The 16,933-nt window shown below is 44.9% G+C and overlaps 1 protein-coding gene across 1 annotated transcript; it reads right to left on the reverse strand.

Annotated features, from left to right (window-relative positions):
- Positions 1-157: 157 nt before the first annotated feature.
- SLC26A3 (solute carrier family 26 member 3) lies at positions 158-16,471 on the reverse strand (the record flags this gene model as incomplete). The annotated part of the gene is made up of 20 exons (XM_080363327.1): positions 158-257; positions 1,509-1,574; positions 2,241-2,499; positions 2,999-3,053; positions 4,746-4,979; positions 5,587-5,682; positions 8,065-8,157; positions 8,246-8,315; positions 8,572-8,678; positions 9,935-10,030; positions 10,484-10,561; positions 10,675-10,788; positions 10,920-11,067; positions 12,346-12,428; positions 13,142-13,294; positions 14,003-14,167; positions 14,926-15,083; positions 15,174-15,284; positions 15,397-15,536; positions 16,341-16,471. 20 exons carry the CDS (start codon positions 16,469-16,471, stop codon positions 158-160), a joined length of 2,457 nt encoding a protein of 818 aa, XP_080219453.1.
- Between the last annotated feature and the right edge of the window lie 462 nt (positions 16,472-16,933).

Raw genomic sequence — 16,933 nt, forward strand, 5'->3', positions numbered from 1 at the left:
ACCTTGAATAACTTAATAATTTTGAATTTTTTGCCTCTCTATTTTACACAAGCAATCTCTTCTCCACTGCAAAGTGAAAACTGGGCAGCTGTGCAATTGGGTTGTGCAGACTAGAGGTTCAGCATTGACTCTTCTTGAGTTGGAGTCCCTTGCGCATCTATTCAAGAGAGCTGGGCAGTTCAGCCTCCCGCAGCAGCTCCTGCAGAGCTGAGTCTGGGGCCAGCGGTCTGTCAGGGTTGTGAGCTGCCTCCTCGGTGCTACATTGACAAATGCGGCAAGCAATGCAGAGTTAACAAAATCAGTATTTAATAGTTCACTGTAAAAGTATCCTCTCCTGTGCACTTTATATCAGCCCAAGCCAAGTCAATGAATCATGTTCGGATCTGAAAATGCTGCGACCATCTTCATGTTTTACAGCAGATACGTTTGTCACTGCGTGCACCAGCTGAAAACAAGTTCAATAACTCTGTGTACGAGGTATCTTACAAACCATAAGGTAAACTTTATACAAGTTATATACAAGCTGAAGATAAAATATCACTCCCAACTATTAATTTGTGTTATAAGTTACAAGTTTTCAAATATTTACATATTCTCTAGAAACTGTACAGGTTGTCTACAAACTGTCAGAATAATATAGATACATGTGCAAGTGTATGCAAATAGGGTTACGCTTGCTTCTTCAACTCTGTGAGTAGGCTGTCAACAAAGTAGGAAATAAGAAAATCCGTGTGATTTTAGCCTCCAGGCATGTACATAAATATATTTCTATATATACAGAGACATAAAAAGACTAACAAGCCCATTCCAATACTTGGAACATAACCATATGTAGTAATCCTGTTCAAGGTATTTAAAATTATCCTCTGTCTTCACGCTCATCACTGTGTCTGGATTCATCTTCTGAAAGTGACTCTGTGTTGCTGGAGGATATTATGTTTAGAAAATAAATTCTAAAATTTTGTTTCTGTTGGAATCTGTAGGAAATAAAAGGAAATAAATGTCACCCTCCCTAAGGAATAGTCAGGGTGGGTGCCCTCTGGTGAGTGATGTGTAAGAATTTGCTCCTCTGAAGCATTTGGGTGTGAAGACCCTGGTCTGACATTTTTTCCTTAGGCGTTTGCTGTGTGTTGATCGTGGCCCTTCTCTTCAAGTCTGTGACAAAAGGCTGTACTTGTCCCTTTCTTATCCCTGTCTGCAGACTCCCCTTCTGCCCCAGACATTCAGATAAATGGGACTAATGCTGATATCTCTGCCACATGGGCATTCTACTAGTGAGCTCATCATGGGGAAAATGTGGTGGACAGATGAGGACACCCTCTTGTCCTGTAAGGCTCTGCCTTAAGTCAAATCCCATCCCACCAGCTGTCTGGATGCTGACAGCTGGGCTGATATAAGAGCTTGGGGATGAAGATGCTTTTGTTATCTGACCTTGCAGGTCCCATGAGCAGCTTCTGGGGCTGCATTCCCTATGGCTGGAGTGCTGCTACTTGGGACAGGAGGCTTACCGTGCACTCCCGGCTGCGCAGCCCATTGCTGGTGATGATGATATAGTCATTGCTGTTACTCTTCTCCTGCAATGAACACAAGAAGTTGTGGGTTAGGAAATTGATTGCTTCTTTTTTTTTTTCCTTTTTCACTCTGAAGGAGGCCTTGCTTTTTAAATCTCTGAAATGTGCCAGGGAAGTTGATCTGGGAGGAAAGATGCTCTCACTTGTCAGCCCTTTATGACCCCTGCCAGGGAAGTGCAGAAGAGCTGGGCCAGTTCAGCTAAGTGGGATCAGTTTCCAGGTGAGCAGCATTCTGGGGTAGGTACTCTTAAACAGATTTAACATAAACGAGATCCTTTCTTGCTCTTGACTTAAGAACACTCCCAGAAAGGCTGACACCACGTATGGCTGTACTGATTTATCTGGAATACTTCAGCAGTCCTTCTGAAGGTGGACAGGCCTGGGAAGCTCACGTGCAAGCAGCATCAAGTCTGCCTTGCAAGAGCTGCTGCAGAGTCTGCAGCAGTCCCTGCCGGCCGGGTGGCCACAGAGGGTGCCCATGGATGGGCCAGGACTCCATCCCTGCTCTCTGCTCTTTCCAAGGAGGTGGCTTCAAGTGAAGTCCATGGCCAGGCCAGTTTCCAGTGGGAATTATTCACTCCTTTTGCTAGAGGTTTGCCAGGCACCTGGATCAGGGGCCACTTTTATTCTCCAAATTGATTGGAGACCAGCTGAGTTTTAATCCTTAACTTTTTAAATAGAGACATGCTAGAGAGGTCACAGCTAGCTATATAGAGCATGCTGGGGTACCTGTGGGTGATATAAGGCAGCACAGTAGTGAAAGATGGAAACCGTAGTGTTACCTTAGTGAGCTTTAATTTGGGGGAGCTGGCTATGTCCTTCTTCAGCAAAATGTGTAAAACTGCATCATGAATGGTGAGGAAGAACATGGATGGCTTAATCTCCTCATCAAAAAATGCACATCTCTCCAGTTTGTCCAGGAAACCCTCTGTGGGGGAACAAAATCAAAGCACAAAGTGACCTGTGGGCCTTGAAAAATGAAGAAATAGCGTCTCCACTGAGTGAACACAGGAACTTCTGGTATACAGCACTGTTTTATTTATTAGAGCAGGTGGGTTTCTCTTCACTGATGTGGAGTGAATGGGATATAAACACCCATCAGTACTGCCCTGCTTGATGCCAAGCAGAATGGAACTTGAGCTCAATTTCTTGTTTAATGGCTAAGCCAGGCTGAGTGACAGCGTGTCTTGCAGCCCAGGGCTGTACAGCACAGTGGTGGCCATAGGCAAAGCAAGCTGTTGTGTGTGGTCCTAGCCTGCTGGGGACAACATGGGCAAGATGACGCCTCTGCTCAGCTGCATCTGTTGGTCACCAAAGGCTGGAAGGTAAAGCTGGGGTGAGCCCCCCCAAGCCGTGCTTGGTGGTGGACAGGCAAGGCAGCGGGACAAGGCATCTGAGGTGATGCTGGTGGAAAAACAGGTACTCACCATGTGCCCCTGCAATGTAAATGTCGATGTTGATCCGGACAAATTCTTTCAAAGTCTGTTAAACCAGAAACAGGCACTATTTAGATACTGTTATTTTTGCTGATAACAGCTATTGTGGTGATTAGCCACAGCAAGTGTACAAACAGCCTCAAGATTTTGATTCTATTTTGAATGATGGCAAACAGCTCTAAACTCAAACTCTGCTGCACCTTGGAGCAGGGTGATCTCTTCATGTGGCAGCAGATTGGGTCGACTGATCTTTTCGAAAAGGGGCAGTATTAAATACATTTAGCCCATTTATCTTTCATAAATCATATGGTTTAATTGTACCTACTTAACACATGATGAAACTAAGACTCCAAAAGCTTCTGTGGAGATTTTTAGAACCAGGGATTCAAGCAGAACTGCAGTTCCCACTGTATATGGTAGGTGTTTAGTACCTATGGAAATAGATTTACACACTACGTGGATCTAGCTAGGTAACTTTAGCTATTGCTGTTTGAAAATGTTGTTCTTATTGCTTTGCTCAAGGTTATTCAGAGAAGCAAAAGCAGGAGCAGAACTGAAACTTTAATGTTCCAAATCCCAGCCTGATGTTTAAAGCCATATTTCATATAAACATTTCTGTAAAGCTTCCCAAAATATTACCAGGTGAATAAAGGTTGCCACAGCCAACATTCAAATTCCAAAAAAATTTAGATTGATTACTTAATCTGTTTCCCAAACTTTTTCTATGCAAAATGTACATTAAATTTCACATAAACTCAAAGGTTGCCACTGTCTTTCCAGTTCATATAGAAATGCCTTTAAGAAGAAGGCTAGACTCAGAGAATAGAATCGGTTTGGGCTGGAAGGGACCTTTAAAGAAAGATCCTTTAGTCCAACCCCCTGGGCAGGGACATCCTCCGTCAGAACAGGTTACTCAAAGCTTCGTCCAACTTGACTTTGAACACTTCAGGGATGGGGCATCCACAACTTCTCTGGGCAGCCTGTTGCAGTGCCCCACCACCCTCATTGTAAAAAAAAACTTGCTTGTATCTAATCTGAGTCTACCCTCTTTTAGTTTAAAATTATTGTCCCTTCTCCTGTCACTACAGGCCCTGGTAAAAAACCTGTCCCTGTCTTTTTTATAGGCTCCCTTTAACTACTGAAAGGCCACAACAAAATCTCCCTGGAGCCTTCTCTTTTCCAGGCAGAACAAACCCAACTCTCTCAGCCTGTCCTCACAGCAGAGCTGTTCCAGCCCTCTGATTACCTTGGTGTCCCTCCTCTGGCCCCTCTCCAACAGGTCCATGTCTGTCCTGTACTGAAGGCTCCAGAGCTGGACACAGGACTCCAGCTGGGGTCTCACCAGAGCAGAGCAGAGGGGCAGAATCACCTCCCTGACCTGCTGGCCACGCTCCTGTTGATGCAGCCCACAGTATGATTTGCCTTTTGGGCTGCAAACACTTATTGCCCGGTCATGTCCACCTTTTCATCAACCACTATCTCCACGCCCTTCTCCACAGGGCTGCTCTCAATCCCTTAATTTCCCAGCCTGTATTGCTGCTGGGGGTTGCCCTGACCCAGGTGCAGGACCTTGCACTTGGTCTTGTTGAACTTCATAAGGTTCACATGGGCCCACTCATCAGGTCTATCAAAATCCCTCTGGGTGCCATCCCTTCCCTCAAGAGTATCCTTCAAGTATAACTATGTCCCTATGCTTTTCTTTCATACTATCACTGTCTGTCCTGTGAATTCGAATTACCTTTTGGAGGACTCTCATGGCAGAAAAATCGAGGAAGGACACTGATGAGAAATCCAGAATGATGCTGTGGATGTTGACCCGTGGCACAGTGATGCCGAGGGGGAGGTCAGCACCCCAGTTGATCTGTATTGGCAAGTCTGCCACGTTGGTGGGCTGGTCCAGCTCTTCTATGCTGTTGTTGTCCAATTCATCATCTGACTCGTGGATATGGTTAGCTGTGCAAATCAAGCCTTTCTGTGTTGTCAGAGAAAAAAATCATAATTAATATATCTTTTAAAGACCCAGCCTGGGTAGTAGTGTATCTCACACAAGGGCAAAAGTGATGACAACACAAAGCAGATGTATCCATGAGATGGAGCAAGACCCACCTGTGCTTTACACTAGGAAAAGTTACGCCTATCCTGCAGTTGGAGGAAATTGGAAATGTTGGCTTTCCTCTCATCAATCATTTAATCATGATCAGCAGAACCAGTTAGTGATGGCTTTTTATTGTTCCCTGAAGTCAATGGTCAGATACGTTTTTCACTCAGTAGTTTTGGAAAGGTCAACAAAAAGCACGTGGGATTTGGGCTGAGAGAAAAGCAGCTTTATCCTGTCATTAACACAGTATGAACATCGCATCTGTGGGATCTAATCCTGCCATCTGAGGGCAGGGGGCACACACAAGCTCTTACTGTGAGAGCCATTTAAAATCTTATTTTTGAATCATGTTTATGTTGTGAAGTGGCAAGTTGGGGAGCAGCATATCTCATTAGGACAGGAGACTGTGAAGCAGTTCTCTGCCACTTCAAGCCAGGGAGAGGGTGGCTTAACCACCCCTGGGTGCAACTGCCTTACTTACGGGTGTCACGTGCAGCTCCCCTTTCTTCAGCATCTTTCTGATCTTCCTTAAAGCTTTATTGCGTTTCCTCAGGACTCTCAGTGGGTTGAAGCCAACCTGCAGAAACAACACTTTGAATAATTAAAAAAAACCCCACACACCCAGTGACACCGGGGGAAGGACACAGCATCTCATGCAGCTTTTCTTTATAGTCACGATGAGCATGGTTTGCACTCGATATTGCCTGCCACTTTTCACCAATTCAAACAAGGGCCTTTTTTCTTGGTTGGAAAGATGTCTACAGGTACGACTGCAAACAGGCAGGCCCATCCGTGCCAGCTTTAGGACATGTTGCACGGACAGCTACAAGGCAGTGACGATGTTGTAGCAGAGGCCAGTAAATCACAGACAGAATCACAGAATCGACTGGGTTGGAAAAGACCTCAGAGATCATAAAGTCCAACCCTTGGTCCAACTCTAGTCCGTTTACTAGATCATGGCACTAAGTGCCATGTCCAACCTCGCTTTAAAAACCTCCAGGGACGGCGAGTCCACCGCCTCCCTGGGCAGCCATTCCAATGCCTGACCACTCTCTCTGTAAAGAATTTCTTTCTAATATCCAGCCTAAATTTCCCCTGGCAGAGTTGAAGCCCATGCCCCCTTGTCCTATTGCTGACTGCCTGGGAGAAGAGACCAATCCCCACCTGGCTAGAACTTCCCTTCAGGTAGTTATAGAGAGTGATGGGGTCACCTCTAAGCCTCCTCTTCTCCAGACTAAACAACCCCAGCTCCCTCAGCCTCTCCCCATAGGTCTTATGTTCAAGTCCCTTCACCAGTCGTGTTGCTCTTCTCTGGACCCGCTCCAGCACTTCAATGTCTTTCCTGAACTGAGGGGCCCAGAACTGAACACAATACTCCAGGTGTGGCCTCACCAATGCAGAGTACAGGGGAAGGGTCACTTCCCTTGTCCTGCTGACCACACTATTTTTGATATAGGACAGGATACCATTGGCCTTCTTGGCCACCTGGGCACACTGATGGCTCATGTTGAGCTTCCTGTCAATTAGTACCCCCAGGTCCCTTTCTGTCTGACTGCTCTCCAGCCACTCTGCGCCCAGCCTGTAGCGCTGCAGGGGGTTGTTGTGACCAAAGTGCAGCACCCGGCACTTGGCCTTATTGAACTTCATCCCATTGGCATCAGCCCATTTTTCCAGTCTATCCAGATCCCTCTGCAGAGCCCTCCTGCCTTCCAGCAGGTTGACACTCCCTCCCAACTTGGTGTCATCAGCAAATTTGCTGATGATGGTCTCAATCCCCTCATCTAAATCATCAATAAAGATGTTAAACAGGACTGGACCCAACACTGGCCCCTGGGGAACACCACTAGTGACTGGCCGCCAGCTAGATGCAGCCCCATTCACCAGCAGGCTGGTATAGTGTTGCCTAGCCCAGAGCTTGTCCTTCTTGTCTTCACTATGAGGTGGCCACCCAGGGGTCCGAGGTCAGAGAGCTCACAGGTTGTCTCTGCCCTGTACCACCTGACTGCAGTGTGGGTCCTCTACACATCATTTTGTTTTCTTGAAGGAGAAAACCAAAGTCGTTCATGCTAATTGCATATGTCTCTTGAACCTCTTAGCTGGTTTTAGCAAAATTAGACAGCAGGCAAATTAGTCCAATAAAGGCTGCAAAAATACGAAATTCCTGCAGGTGGTCTGCCTCATCTATCTAGTGGGTGGAGGAGAGACGTGTTAGAAATGCCTGTATTTGTAAAGAGAGTGGTGTGAGCACTTGCACTCCTAGAAAAAAAATGCCTTCAGACTCTTCTGAGGTGAAAGCCAAGCACGTGGAGACCCAAACATGCCAGATCTCCTGGTTCTTCAGTCCCTCATGTGAACAACAATCTGCTCATTAACAATGTTCATGGCAGACATTGCTTATTGATTCTCCCCTAAAAGGAGCAGGAAAGGGAAGTTATGGGTGCAAATTTGGTTCAGTTTGGGTTTGGTTGGCCTTTCTGGTGTCGTGAGGGCCAAGGGGTCCTGGGTCTCCATGCTGGTTGTGGAAAGACCAGCTGCCTTCTCTCAGTTTGTCATGGAATAGATTAAGACCTCTTTGATAGCATGATTTCTTTCTGCTTTTCTTCTGACTGTTGTGATTATGTTCCTTGGGGCAAGATGAGTAAACTAGCATTTACTGGTGCAAAGGATATAAATGCTCATAAAATAAAATAATCTCCATTTATATTATTTATGTTTATACAACTTTCTTATAAAAGACCATTGTTATAGTAGAAGTTCTACATGAGACAAGCTGTTCTCTTTCTCAGAGGTGTGTAGATACTTGTGGGATTACAGTAGTGGCAACAATATTTGAATAATTCATTAAAAGCTCATCTTTGAACTGTGGACTGACTGCATATATAGTAACTATTGGAAAATTGTATTCACCTTAATGTATCATGCGATTCATATGTTCAGAACGACAGCCTTAGACACTTACAGCAGTGATAAGTTTCTCTCTGAAGAATTCAATGTTGGCGAAGAAGATCGGAGATGCACATCTGAAAATCTTCACTCCCTCTGGCTCATAGATCTGTACAATGAAGGAAAAGTGTCAGTTGTGATATCTGCTATGGAAACACAAATGCAGTAGATAGAAAAAGAAACAAGATACTTCTTACATCAGTGTAATCCTTCCTGTTTCTGTAGACGTTACTTCTCCCAACATTAGCCAAAACGGTGCAGCTTGGGCTGTGAACAAACACACACGATCATTTGCGCCCTGTACTGAAACCTGGCAGAAGGGAAGGATCAGAGAAAGCTACATCAGCTGTGGTGGTAGACTGAAGTGGGAACCCACATCCAGGGGTTCACGCCTGTAAGTGACTTTTCCATACATGGTTTCTGGACAGACCAAGGCATGGGTCTGTTGGCCTTCTCTGCACAGGGGGAGTTAATTTATAGCGGGAGGCCCTGACATATATTATTGTGTCAAACAAGTACTCACATCTGAGAGCGGATCACCACGGTCAGCAGCTGGAATGCCACGGCAGCTGCTAGTCCAATATCCAGACCAAGAAAAATGGCAGCTAAGAAAGTCACCACCCATATAACCTGTAACAAGGAGGTGGATTGCAGTGGTTACGAACGTGCCGAAGACCTGGGTCATGAGCTCAGGGCGGGAAGCAGCAACAGATCTCAGAGCTTGTCCAGCCTTTGGTGAGGGGTTTTGTGTTTCCTAGCTTTTGTTCTTGTAAAACAGGGCCAGACTCACTGACTAGCACCACAGAGCGTTTCTAGGGATAACAATTTGTAGAAAATAAAGGCTTAGAATAACAGGAGTGTGGATCTTCTATAGGTGATTCACTAAATGCTCAATAAAAACCCAGCAGAAAGGCACGGTTACAAGTAAACCAGGATCCTGGGAAAGCTGAGAGTTGTAAATGTGCTCTGAGTATCAAAACAGGCAAACATAGGTGCTGTGAATGTACTTGACTGATGAGCACAAATGTTTAGAGCATTTTTCACCACAGATCTCAAAGCATTTTCACATGGTAAATAACTATTTGGAAGCTGGGAGAACTGAGGCCTGGAACCATTTGGGAACACAAAGAATTGGCCAAAGAGGAAGCCAAGAGCCTACTTTTTCTGAGTATTAGTCCTGCCCTCCAGCCATGAACTTTACTATTCGGACTAAATCTTTCAAGACATGGTCTCCCACAGAGGGGTTCTTATCAATGCTTATACATATCTCAAGGGTGGGTGTCAAGAGGATGGGACCAGACTCCTTTCAGTGGTGCCCAACGACAGGATGAGGGGAAATGGGCACAGACTGAAGCACAGGAGGTTCCATCTGAACATGGGGAGAAACTTCTTTACTTTGAGGCTGCCAGAGCCCTGGAACAGGCTGCACAGAGAGGTTGTGGAGTCTCCTTCTCTGGAGACATTCAAACCCGCCTGGACTCATTCCCGTGCGATCTGCTCTGGGTGAACCTGCTTTAGCAGGTGGGTTGGACTAGTTGATCTCCAGAGGTCCCGTCCAACCCCAACCATTCTGTTATTCTGTAACATGCCATGTGAGTGTGAGAAAGTGTCCCTGAATGTGTAAGTATTTAGATGTTTTCTGTAACTTCTTTCTATATTTGACTTTACATGAGTTGTATTTTAATAGATTTTTGATGACATGGATGAAAACTAACATTGCCAAAGCAGGTCGGACAAAATGGAAAACATGAGCAAGGGATAAAAGAGTAAAAAAGGCATGCCACAATTGTACTTCCCATTAGTGAAGTAAGGCAAGAATAAAGATAGCCTGTAAGCAAATTTTCATCATAGATTTATTTCCCAGAGTGTTGTAGGACTGAACTTACACAGTCGTATTTGTCCTTTCTCCACAGCACGCCTACTTCCTTGAACTGCATGAGCATTCCTTTCAAGTTGCCAAGAGCCAAAGATGCAAGGACTGACTGTGAAAAAGACCAAAATACATGCTGAATTTTAAAGCAAGCAAAGCAAATGTTGAACACTAAGGCTTAGAAGATCATATAAATAGGGCCAAAGTGCAGCTGTAAGACCAGGCACCTCCTTGCACTGTGTCACTGGAGTGCGAGGCAGGATGCCCCGTGCATTGCACTGGAACCTCCCTAGCCATGGTTAAGAGCAGGTGCCTGACCTGAGGCTGCAAATCCCACTTACTTTTGGCACCTAAAAACTGGTGCTGTGATGTTTTGTGTTTGGGCACTTGCATTCCCTTTGAGGGACCAAATGCAGTGGTCCTCTCTGTCATGATCTTGGAAGAAGAACCAAGCTTTGCAAAACCCTGTTTGGCTCCCACCAAAGCCTATGAACACTCTCAGTGATTCCTGGAGCAGCCCGGTCTTTGGCAAGTGGAGGAAGCGCGAGGTGAAATTCACGAATACCTTCTGTAATGGCTCCAGGAGAAACCCAATGGCCAAGATCACAATCAAGACGATGACAGCTGAGATAACACCAGCAATCTGCATGAGAGAACAATTCCACCATGAATAAGTGCCCACAGGCATTATGGTCAGCGAGGGAAAAAGAGAGCTTTCTTGCATTAAACACCTCCATGATGTGTTGTCTTTTATACCTGTGTTTTGCCTCCTGTGCTCTCCTGCACACCTGATCTCGACAGGGCTGTGCTGGAGGCAAATCCTTTGAATGATCCACCAACTATATTACCCAGCCCAAAAGCAATTAGTTCCTGAAATAAAAACAAAAGGGGTTGTTCTTAAAAGCTAGTTCATGTCAGTTATTCACAAGGCAAAGCGTTCCTAAAAATACTTATTTCCTGTTGACGAATGCCATGTATTGACTTCTGCATTATTCACCTACCTGGTTGCCATCTAGTGGGTAGTCATGCTTGATGGAATACACTTTAGCTACAGAGAAGGCTACTGCAAACCCAACAATTGCGATGGAAATAGCGTCACCAATACACTTTTGGAGGACACCTACATCAGGTGCAACAGGCGATTGAAACCTGAAAGACAAAAACTCTACTCATTAAGGACATGCCTAGAGGAGACAAGTTGTCAAGCAAGCGAGCAAGGCAGTGGTCCAGCTCATACTGAGCATTTTGGAGAGATCTGACACAGAATTGCGGCTCTGAATCCTGTAAAACTTTGCAGAATCCTTGGTCGGAACACGGACTCTGTTTATCTACACTCAGCTCAATTTGTATCTCAGCAGGTTTTCATTTACTTGGCCAGGACCAGTGACAGCTTATTTTGTCTGAGGTGCATGCACAGTTCTGCTTTCTAGTTATACATGGATGTAAGGTCTGACCCAGTGCTTGGCCCCTTGCACAGTCAGTTTGCACATGAAGAATTTCACTTCATTGCAACAAAAAAAATATCCCTGTGTGCTGCATTGAAGCACTTCAGACAGCTAGATGAATATTTACCAAGTCAGGTAATACTGTCCAGTCTCTCAGGCTGCTAGATGCTTTAGCTTCAACATTTCTTGCTTTTGATCAGGGGCTTTTGCAGATCCAAGGGACAATTCCTCTCTGGTCTTTTACCTTTTTTCCCCCCTTTTCTTTTTTCAGTGAACTGAAATCTGAAGAATGGAGACTCCTGAGCAGAAATAGCTGTTCCTCTGCAAGCTTCATTCACTAACAACCCCAGGGCTACAAGAGGCAATCAAGACTGTCCCAGTGGGTAAATGGCTGTCCTAGTAAATGTCTTCCTCTCTCTTTTTAACTTAATGTGTGCCTATTAATTCTTTATGCCATAATTCTGGCACAGCTGGATATAGTCTCCATTTGGATATCCACTCAATATATCCATATATACCCTCTATATGGATATATCTCTCTGTATGGATATACTCCTGAAGAGCGGCTGTCGAGGCCTCCTGAGGACAATGGTGCCTGGGGAGATGCTGGTGGCAGGGGAGCAGGCAGGAGAACTGTGTGATGTTGTGGTGGGTTCCCAGGGCTTGTGGTGGCTGCTGAACCACGCGTGTACTTCGAGGGAGATGGAGGGGTTCAGGAGTGAGTAGTTCAGTAAAAGGGACAAACATCAACCTCCTGCTCAACAGCTGTCTTGGCAAATGAAGCGAGCAGTTGCTTCATGTCTAGGGAGTAACTTTTATCTATTGAAAGTGCCCTCATATTGTTGAGAGCAAAATGTTTCTTTACCTGCTGAAAGAAGATGAAGCAGATTATTTTAAACAAAAACCAGAGCTGAACCGATTTAGCACTGACAAAATGGAGAGAGCTTTTGCTTAACTGGTGAATTTTAAGTAAATTACTTACCCTTCTTCTAGCTTTCCAACAACAGCTACATTAAATTTCTCTTCAAATTTAAGAAAATGGGAAAGCAGTGCTGCTAAAACCGTCTGAAATATAATAAAACCCACGTTAATTAGGCACATTCTCCCACATGCCCTCCAGTCTCATCACTAGAGACAGAATTATGGCCCAAGTCTGCACATCCCTTTGCTGTTCAGCTGTCATTCATGAATGACCTTACAGGTAAGGGTTCACATTCACAAATCACATGGAGAATATATAAGAATATCTCACTAGCAACAGAGAACATCCCACCCAGGTGTTTTCTAACCAAGTACTGTGCTAGCCCTGGGGGAAAGCAAGCACCACCTGCGTCTATAACAACATCTTCCATGGCTTTAGGAGCTCACTGCTCACACGAGGCTTCCCTCACCCCACTGCCACTTGGAGGGGCAAAACCATCTGTTGCTGGAGGGCAAAACTGTGTAGTGCTTGGCCATGGATGGCCAAGACTTCAGTGGCTGCTTGCAGGGTTGGTGCAGAGGGGCTTCAGCTGTGCGACCGCAGCCAGCTGGTCTCAGACCCAATTTTGTCCAAGAAAGAAAATACTATTTTATAACATTTTACTCAGTTCAGTTAAGAACAGCTAAGTAGAACTAAAACACCTTGTGGTAGCTCATGAATGCTGTCAATTTTTCCTTACAAGTAAAATGACAACCCATCATTTAATACAGAACAGGAGAAGAAAATGTTAAAAGGCTGCTTCCTATATCACCACAGTGATGGAGCAATTGCAAAATCAAAGAGAAGGGACCATTACCACCAGGAGTTCGATCGGGATGGGGGTTGGTAACTTTGCTTTGTATCGATCATTCATTTCTTTCACCACGAACACAATAAACAAGACAACAAGGGATGTGACCAGGTCAGCAATGTTTGTTTTTGTGATTTGGCTGAAAACACTCTTCAGAGTCTGCAAAACCAGGAAAAAAAAAAAAGTAGTGCTTTAGAAATAGTAGTGTTGTGTCACAATAGCACTATCCTTTCCAGAAAGGCCTGTATCTGAATTGCTCTGAGGGTTTTGGCGGTTGGGATTTATTCCCTGTGGCACGACGTGGTTTGTCAGCCCCGATGAATGTGCATGTGCATCATCCAAATAACAAAAAAACTCACAAAAAGCCCCCTCCGCTGGCTCTTGCCCCTCTCCTTCTGTCCTTCCCCAGAGGCAGGGCCAGAGCAACAGGCACGTGTACGATAGGAAATAAGAGCAATGGAATTACTGAGCAGGTGCCCCTCTCTGCTTCTTCTTCCTGCCCTTCTCCTTCCACCTTTTTCACCCAACAGCCCTCATGGACTCATATCCAAATTAAATATATATCATATCAGTGCAGTAAAAAGGAATAACTAAATGCTTGAGGCAAAGTTGAGTGCTTCATTAAAGTATGCCAGCACACAATAGAAAATATTATCTAATTAGCCCAACGGGTTGTAACTTGGTGTTTTTTAATAAATTTAAAGATTGGTCATATACTAATAACACATCTTTTATGTTTTTCTCTTGTGTTTCATCCTGCTTGGCTGTTTTTATGCCCAGTTCTGTTATTACTGCCTTGTGATATACAGTCAGATATGCATCACAGGTTTCAATAGCATTATCAAATAATGAACACTTAGCACTTACATAGACAATGCCAAGTGGTTCATTAAATCCAGGGACAGGCAACTGAAGCATGAATTTCAGCTGAGATACCACAACATGGATAGCTGCAGCAGTTGTGAAACCGCTGATTAATGATTGTGATAGATAAATAACGAAGAATCCAAACTGGAAAATTCCCAGAAGCAACTGAAATGCAAAATGACCATACGTCAGTGTGATTTATTCATGCTTTTAAGCAATCACTGCAACAAAAAGAACTGTATTTAATGGGAATAAAGATTTTAACCTAATCCCACATATCCAGGGATTAAGGAAAACACTGTCACCAGAATTGCAATAAAAGTTCATTTAGCAACAGAGCACAAGACTAGTAAAATCGCTAGAGCAGTTAAAACTTATTATTTTTATTTTATAGCTAAAATAAACCTCCTTAGTCTTAGAGTTTTCAGTACCCATATTTTCACAGAGTACCAGTGTTTCATGAAACACAGACTTATAAATATGTTAGGAAGGAAAGAACTGCAGGAATTCTATGTTAAGAAGGAAGGAGAAATTGCTTTGTTTTTAAAAGGCAAATCCAAATACTTTACTATTATGAGATAAAGCTTTTACTCGCGCTGCTGTGACTGCATCATTCACGTTACTCTCACAACTACATTTTCCTACCCAGCAGATTGGCTTTTGCTGTAGGTTAGTGGGCTGTGTGGGCTGTAGGCTCAGCTCTGGGCAAACCCAGGGATTTCAGAGCATGAGTCAGTGCCTGGTCACTGGAGCGTGGCCGGTGTCTCCTAATCAGTGAGCCAAGGTCAGTTGTATGGGAAGGGGAAAAGAATTACTTTGGTGACTGTACCAGCAGATAACAAAAGGGAACGCCAATCCCCCATTCATCTGTTAATATACACACATGCAGATACATGTGAACACACACACCTATGTTTACCAACCTGGAAAACCCCAGAAAGGAAGGTTACAGATGCAGCCACCATCACCCTCTCTTCATCTATTGCTGAGGTATTCGTGGAAGTGCCGTTTCCAGCAATGTCATCGGGGACCAGCCTGACAACAGCTCCTCCCACCATCAGGCTCAGGACAGGGAAGGGACCTGAGCACCACAAGGCATTTGTTAGAGACCCCAAGTGCCACCATGTCCTTCTTTACCAGTGAGGAGGGTGGTTGGTGTGCCTGAACATACCCACTGAGATATGTCTGGATGTGCCAAAGATAAAATAGACCAGGACAGGGAAAAATGCTGCATAGAGTCCATATCCGGGGGGGATGTTCACCAGCAAAGCATAGGCAAGACCTGTGAAGACAGAGGCCCAGGGAAGGTGACATGTGTATCATATGGTGAAGCCAGCAGTCCCATTGTGCCTGGCACAGCTGGTGGTGCCAGAGCACACATTTCACGGAGGTACCTTGCAGGACAGCCACGAGCCCCGTGTTGATGCCAGAGACAATGTCACTCAGGATCCACTCCCTGAAGCGGTACGCTGGCAGCCACGAGGTGATGGGAAACAAACCCAAGGCAATTTTTTTGACCCTTCGTGGAGAGCAGCTGTAAAGACACAAGAGGACAGAGGCCTGTAGGTGAACAGATCAGCTGGGCCACAGCCTGTCTTTGGTGTGGAAATGAAGGGGGAAGGATTCAGGTTCAGGCTGCCAGGGTTCAAAAGCTCACCCAGACACAGTGCTGATCAACCTACTCTGCCAGCTGGGCTTCAAGGAGGACCTGGTGGCCTCCAGAGGTCTCTTCCAACCAAAGTTTTCATAGAATCATAGAATGGTTTGGGTTGGGACTGTTAAAGGTCATCTAGTCCAACCCCCCTGCAATGAATGGGGACGTCTTTAACCAGATCGTGTTGCTCCAAGCCTCGTCCAACCTGACCTTCAGTGTCTCCAGGGATGGGGCATCGACCACCTCTCTGGGCAACCTGGGCCAGTGTTTTACCATCCTCATTGTAAAAAATTTCTTCCTTCTATATAATCTGAACCTACCCACTTTTAGTTTAAAACCATTACCCCTTGCCCTATTGCAACAGGCCCTGCTAAAAAGTCTGTCTCATCTTTTTTATAAGCCCCCTTTAAGTACTGAAAGGCTGGAATAAGGTCTCCCCAAAGTCTGTGCTGCCAAGTGCCCAGGGAAAGAGAAGCTGCCTGGGCTACAACTGTAGGAAGACTCTTAAGGGTAACAGCAGCTAAAATCCTTTAGAAAAATCTGACATTATATTTGTTTAATGAGTTTTTGTTTGCTTTGTTGGAGTCTGAGATGGAATTTGTCAGGATGGGGTTCATGCTGTCAGAGAATGGCAGTTCAGGCTGTTCTTAGCTCCATATTAAAAAAAAAAAAAAAAAATCTTACCGAAAATATAGTTTCAGGTGATCCCAAAAGTTTTTATGGTATCTGTGCAATTTCTCATGCTCTTCGTTGAATAAATTCTCCGAGTACACAGGTCTGGCTACAACATAGTGGTTGCCCACAGGTTCAACCATTTCTCCTGAAATGCCAGGCGAGGATGGCAACTTGTGTGTATTCCCTGGCTTTAGCTGCTTAAAAAACCTGAAATGAAGAATGTGGTTAGATCTTATGTACCGCGGGGTGGGTATTTGTAGCATAGATGAGTGAACTCCAAACTGAGCGTTACCACCTTTGAAGATCAAAAGAGAGATGGTTGAGACACCCTCTTGGCTTTGCCAAGGTGATCTCCTGCCATCCTCCTCCCACTGCAGGGCAGTGTTTCGCTGGAGCATGAAGTATTTCTTTCTAAACATGCAGCCAAAAGGTGGACAAGATGTATTTTGAGTTAATTTATCTCCAAGTCAGCTGTCTACAAACAAAGTCTGCCTCCCTCAAGGGAGACTAAATTCTTAAAGAACAAACAAGTGGATCACAAGCGGTTTCTCTTTGTGGCAACACTAGGAGGGCTGGGAGCTCCTTGAAACCCACCGACATGG

Source organism: Nesoenas mayeri, assembly GCF_963082525.1.
Source record: "Nesoenas mayeri genome assembly, chromosome: 1".
Taxonomy (NCBI): Eukaryota; Metazoa; Chordata; class Aves; order Columbiformes; family Columbidae; genus Nesoenas; species Nesoenas mayeri.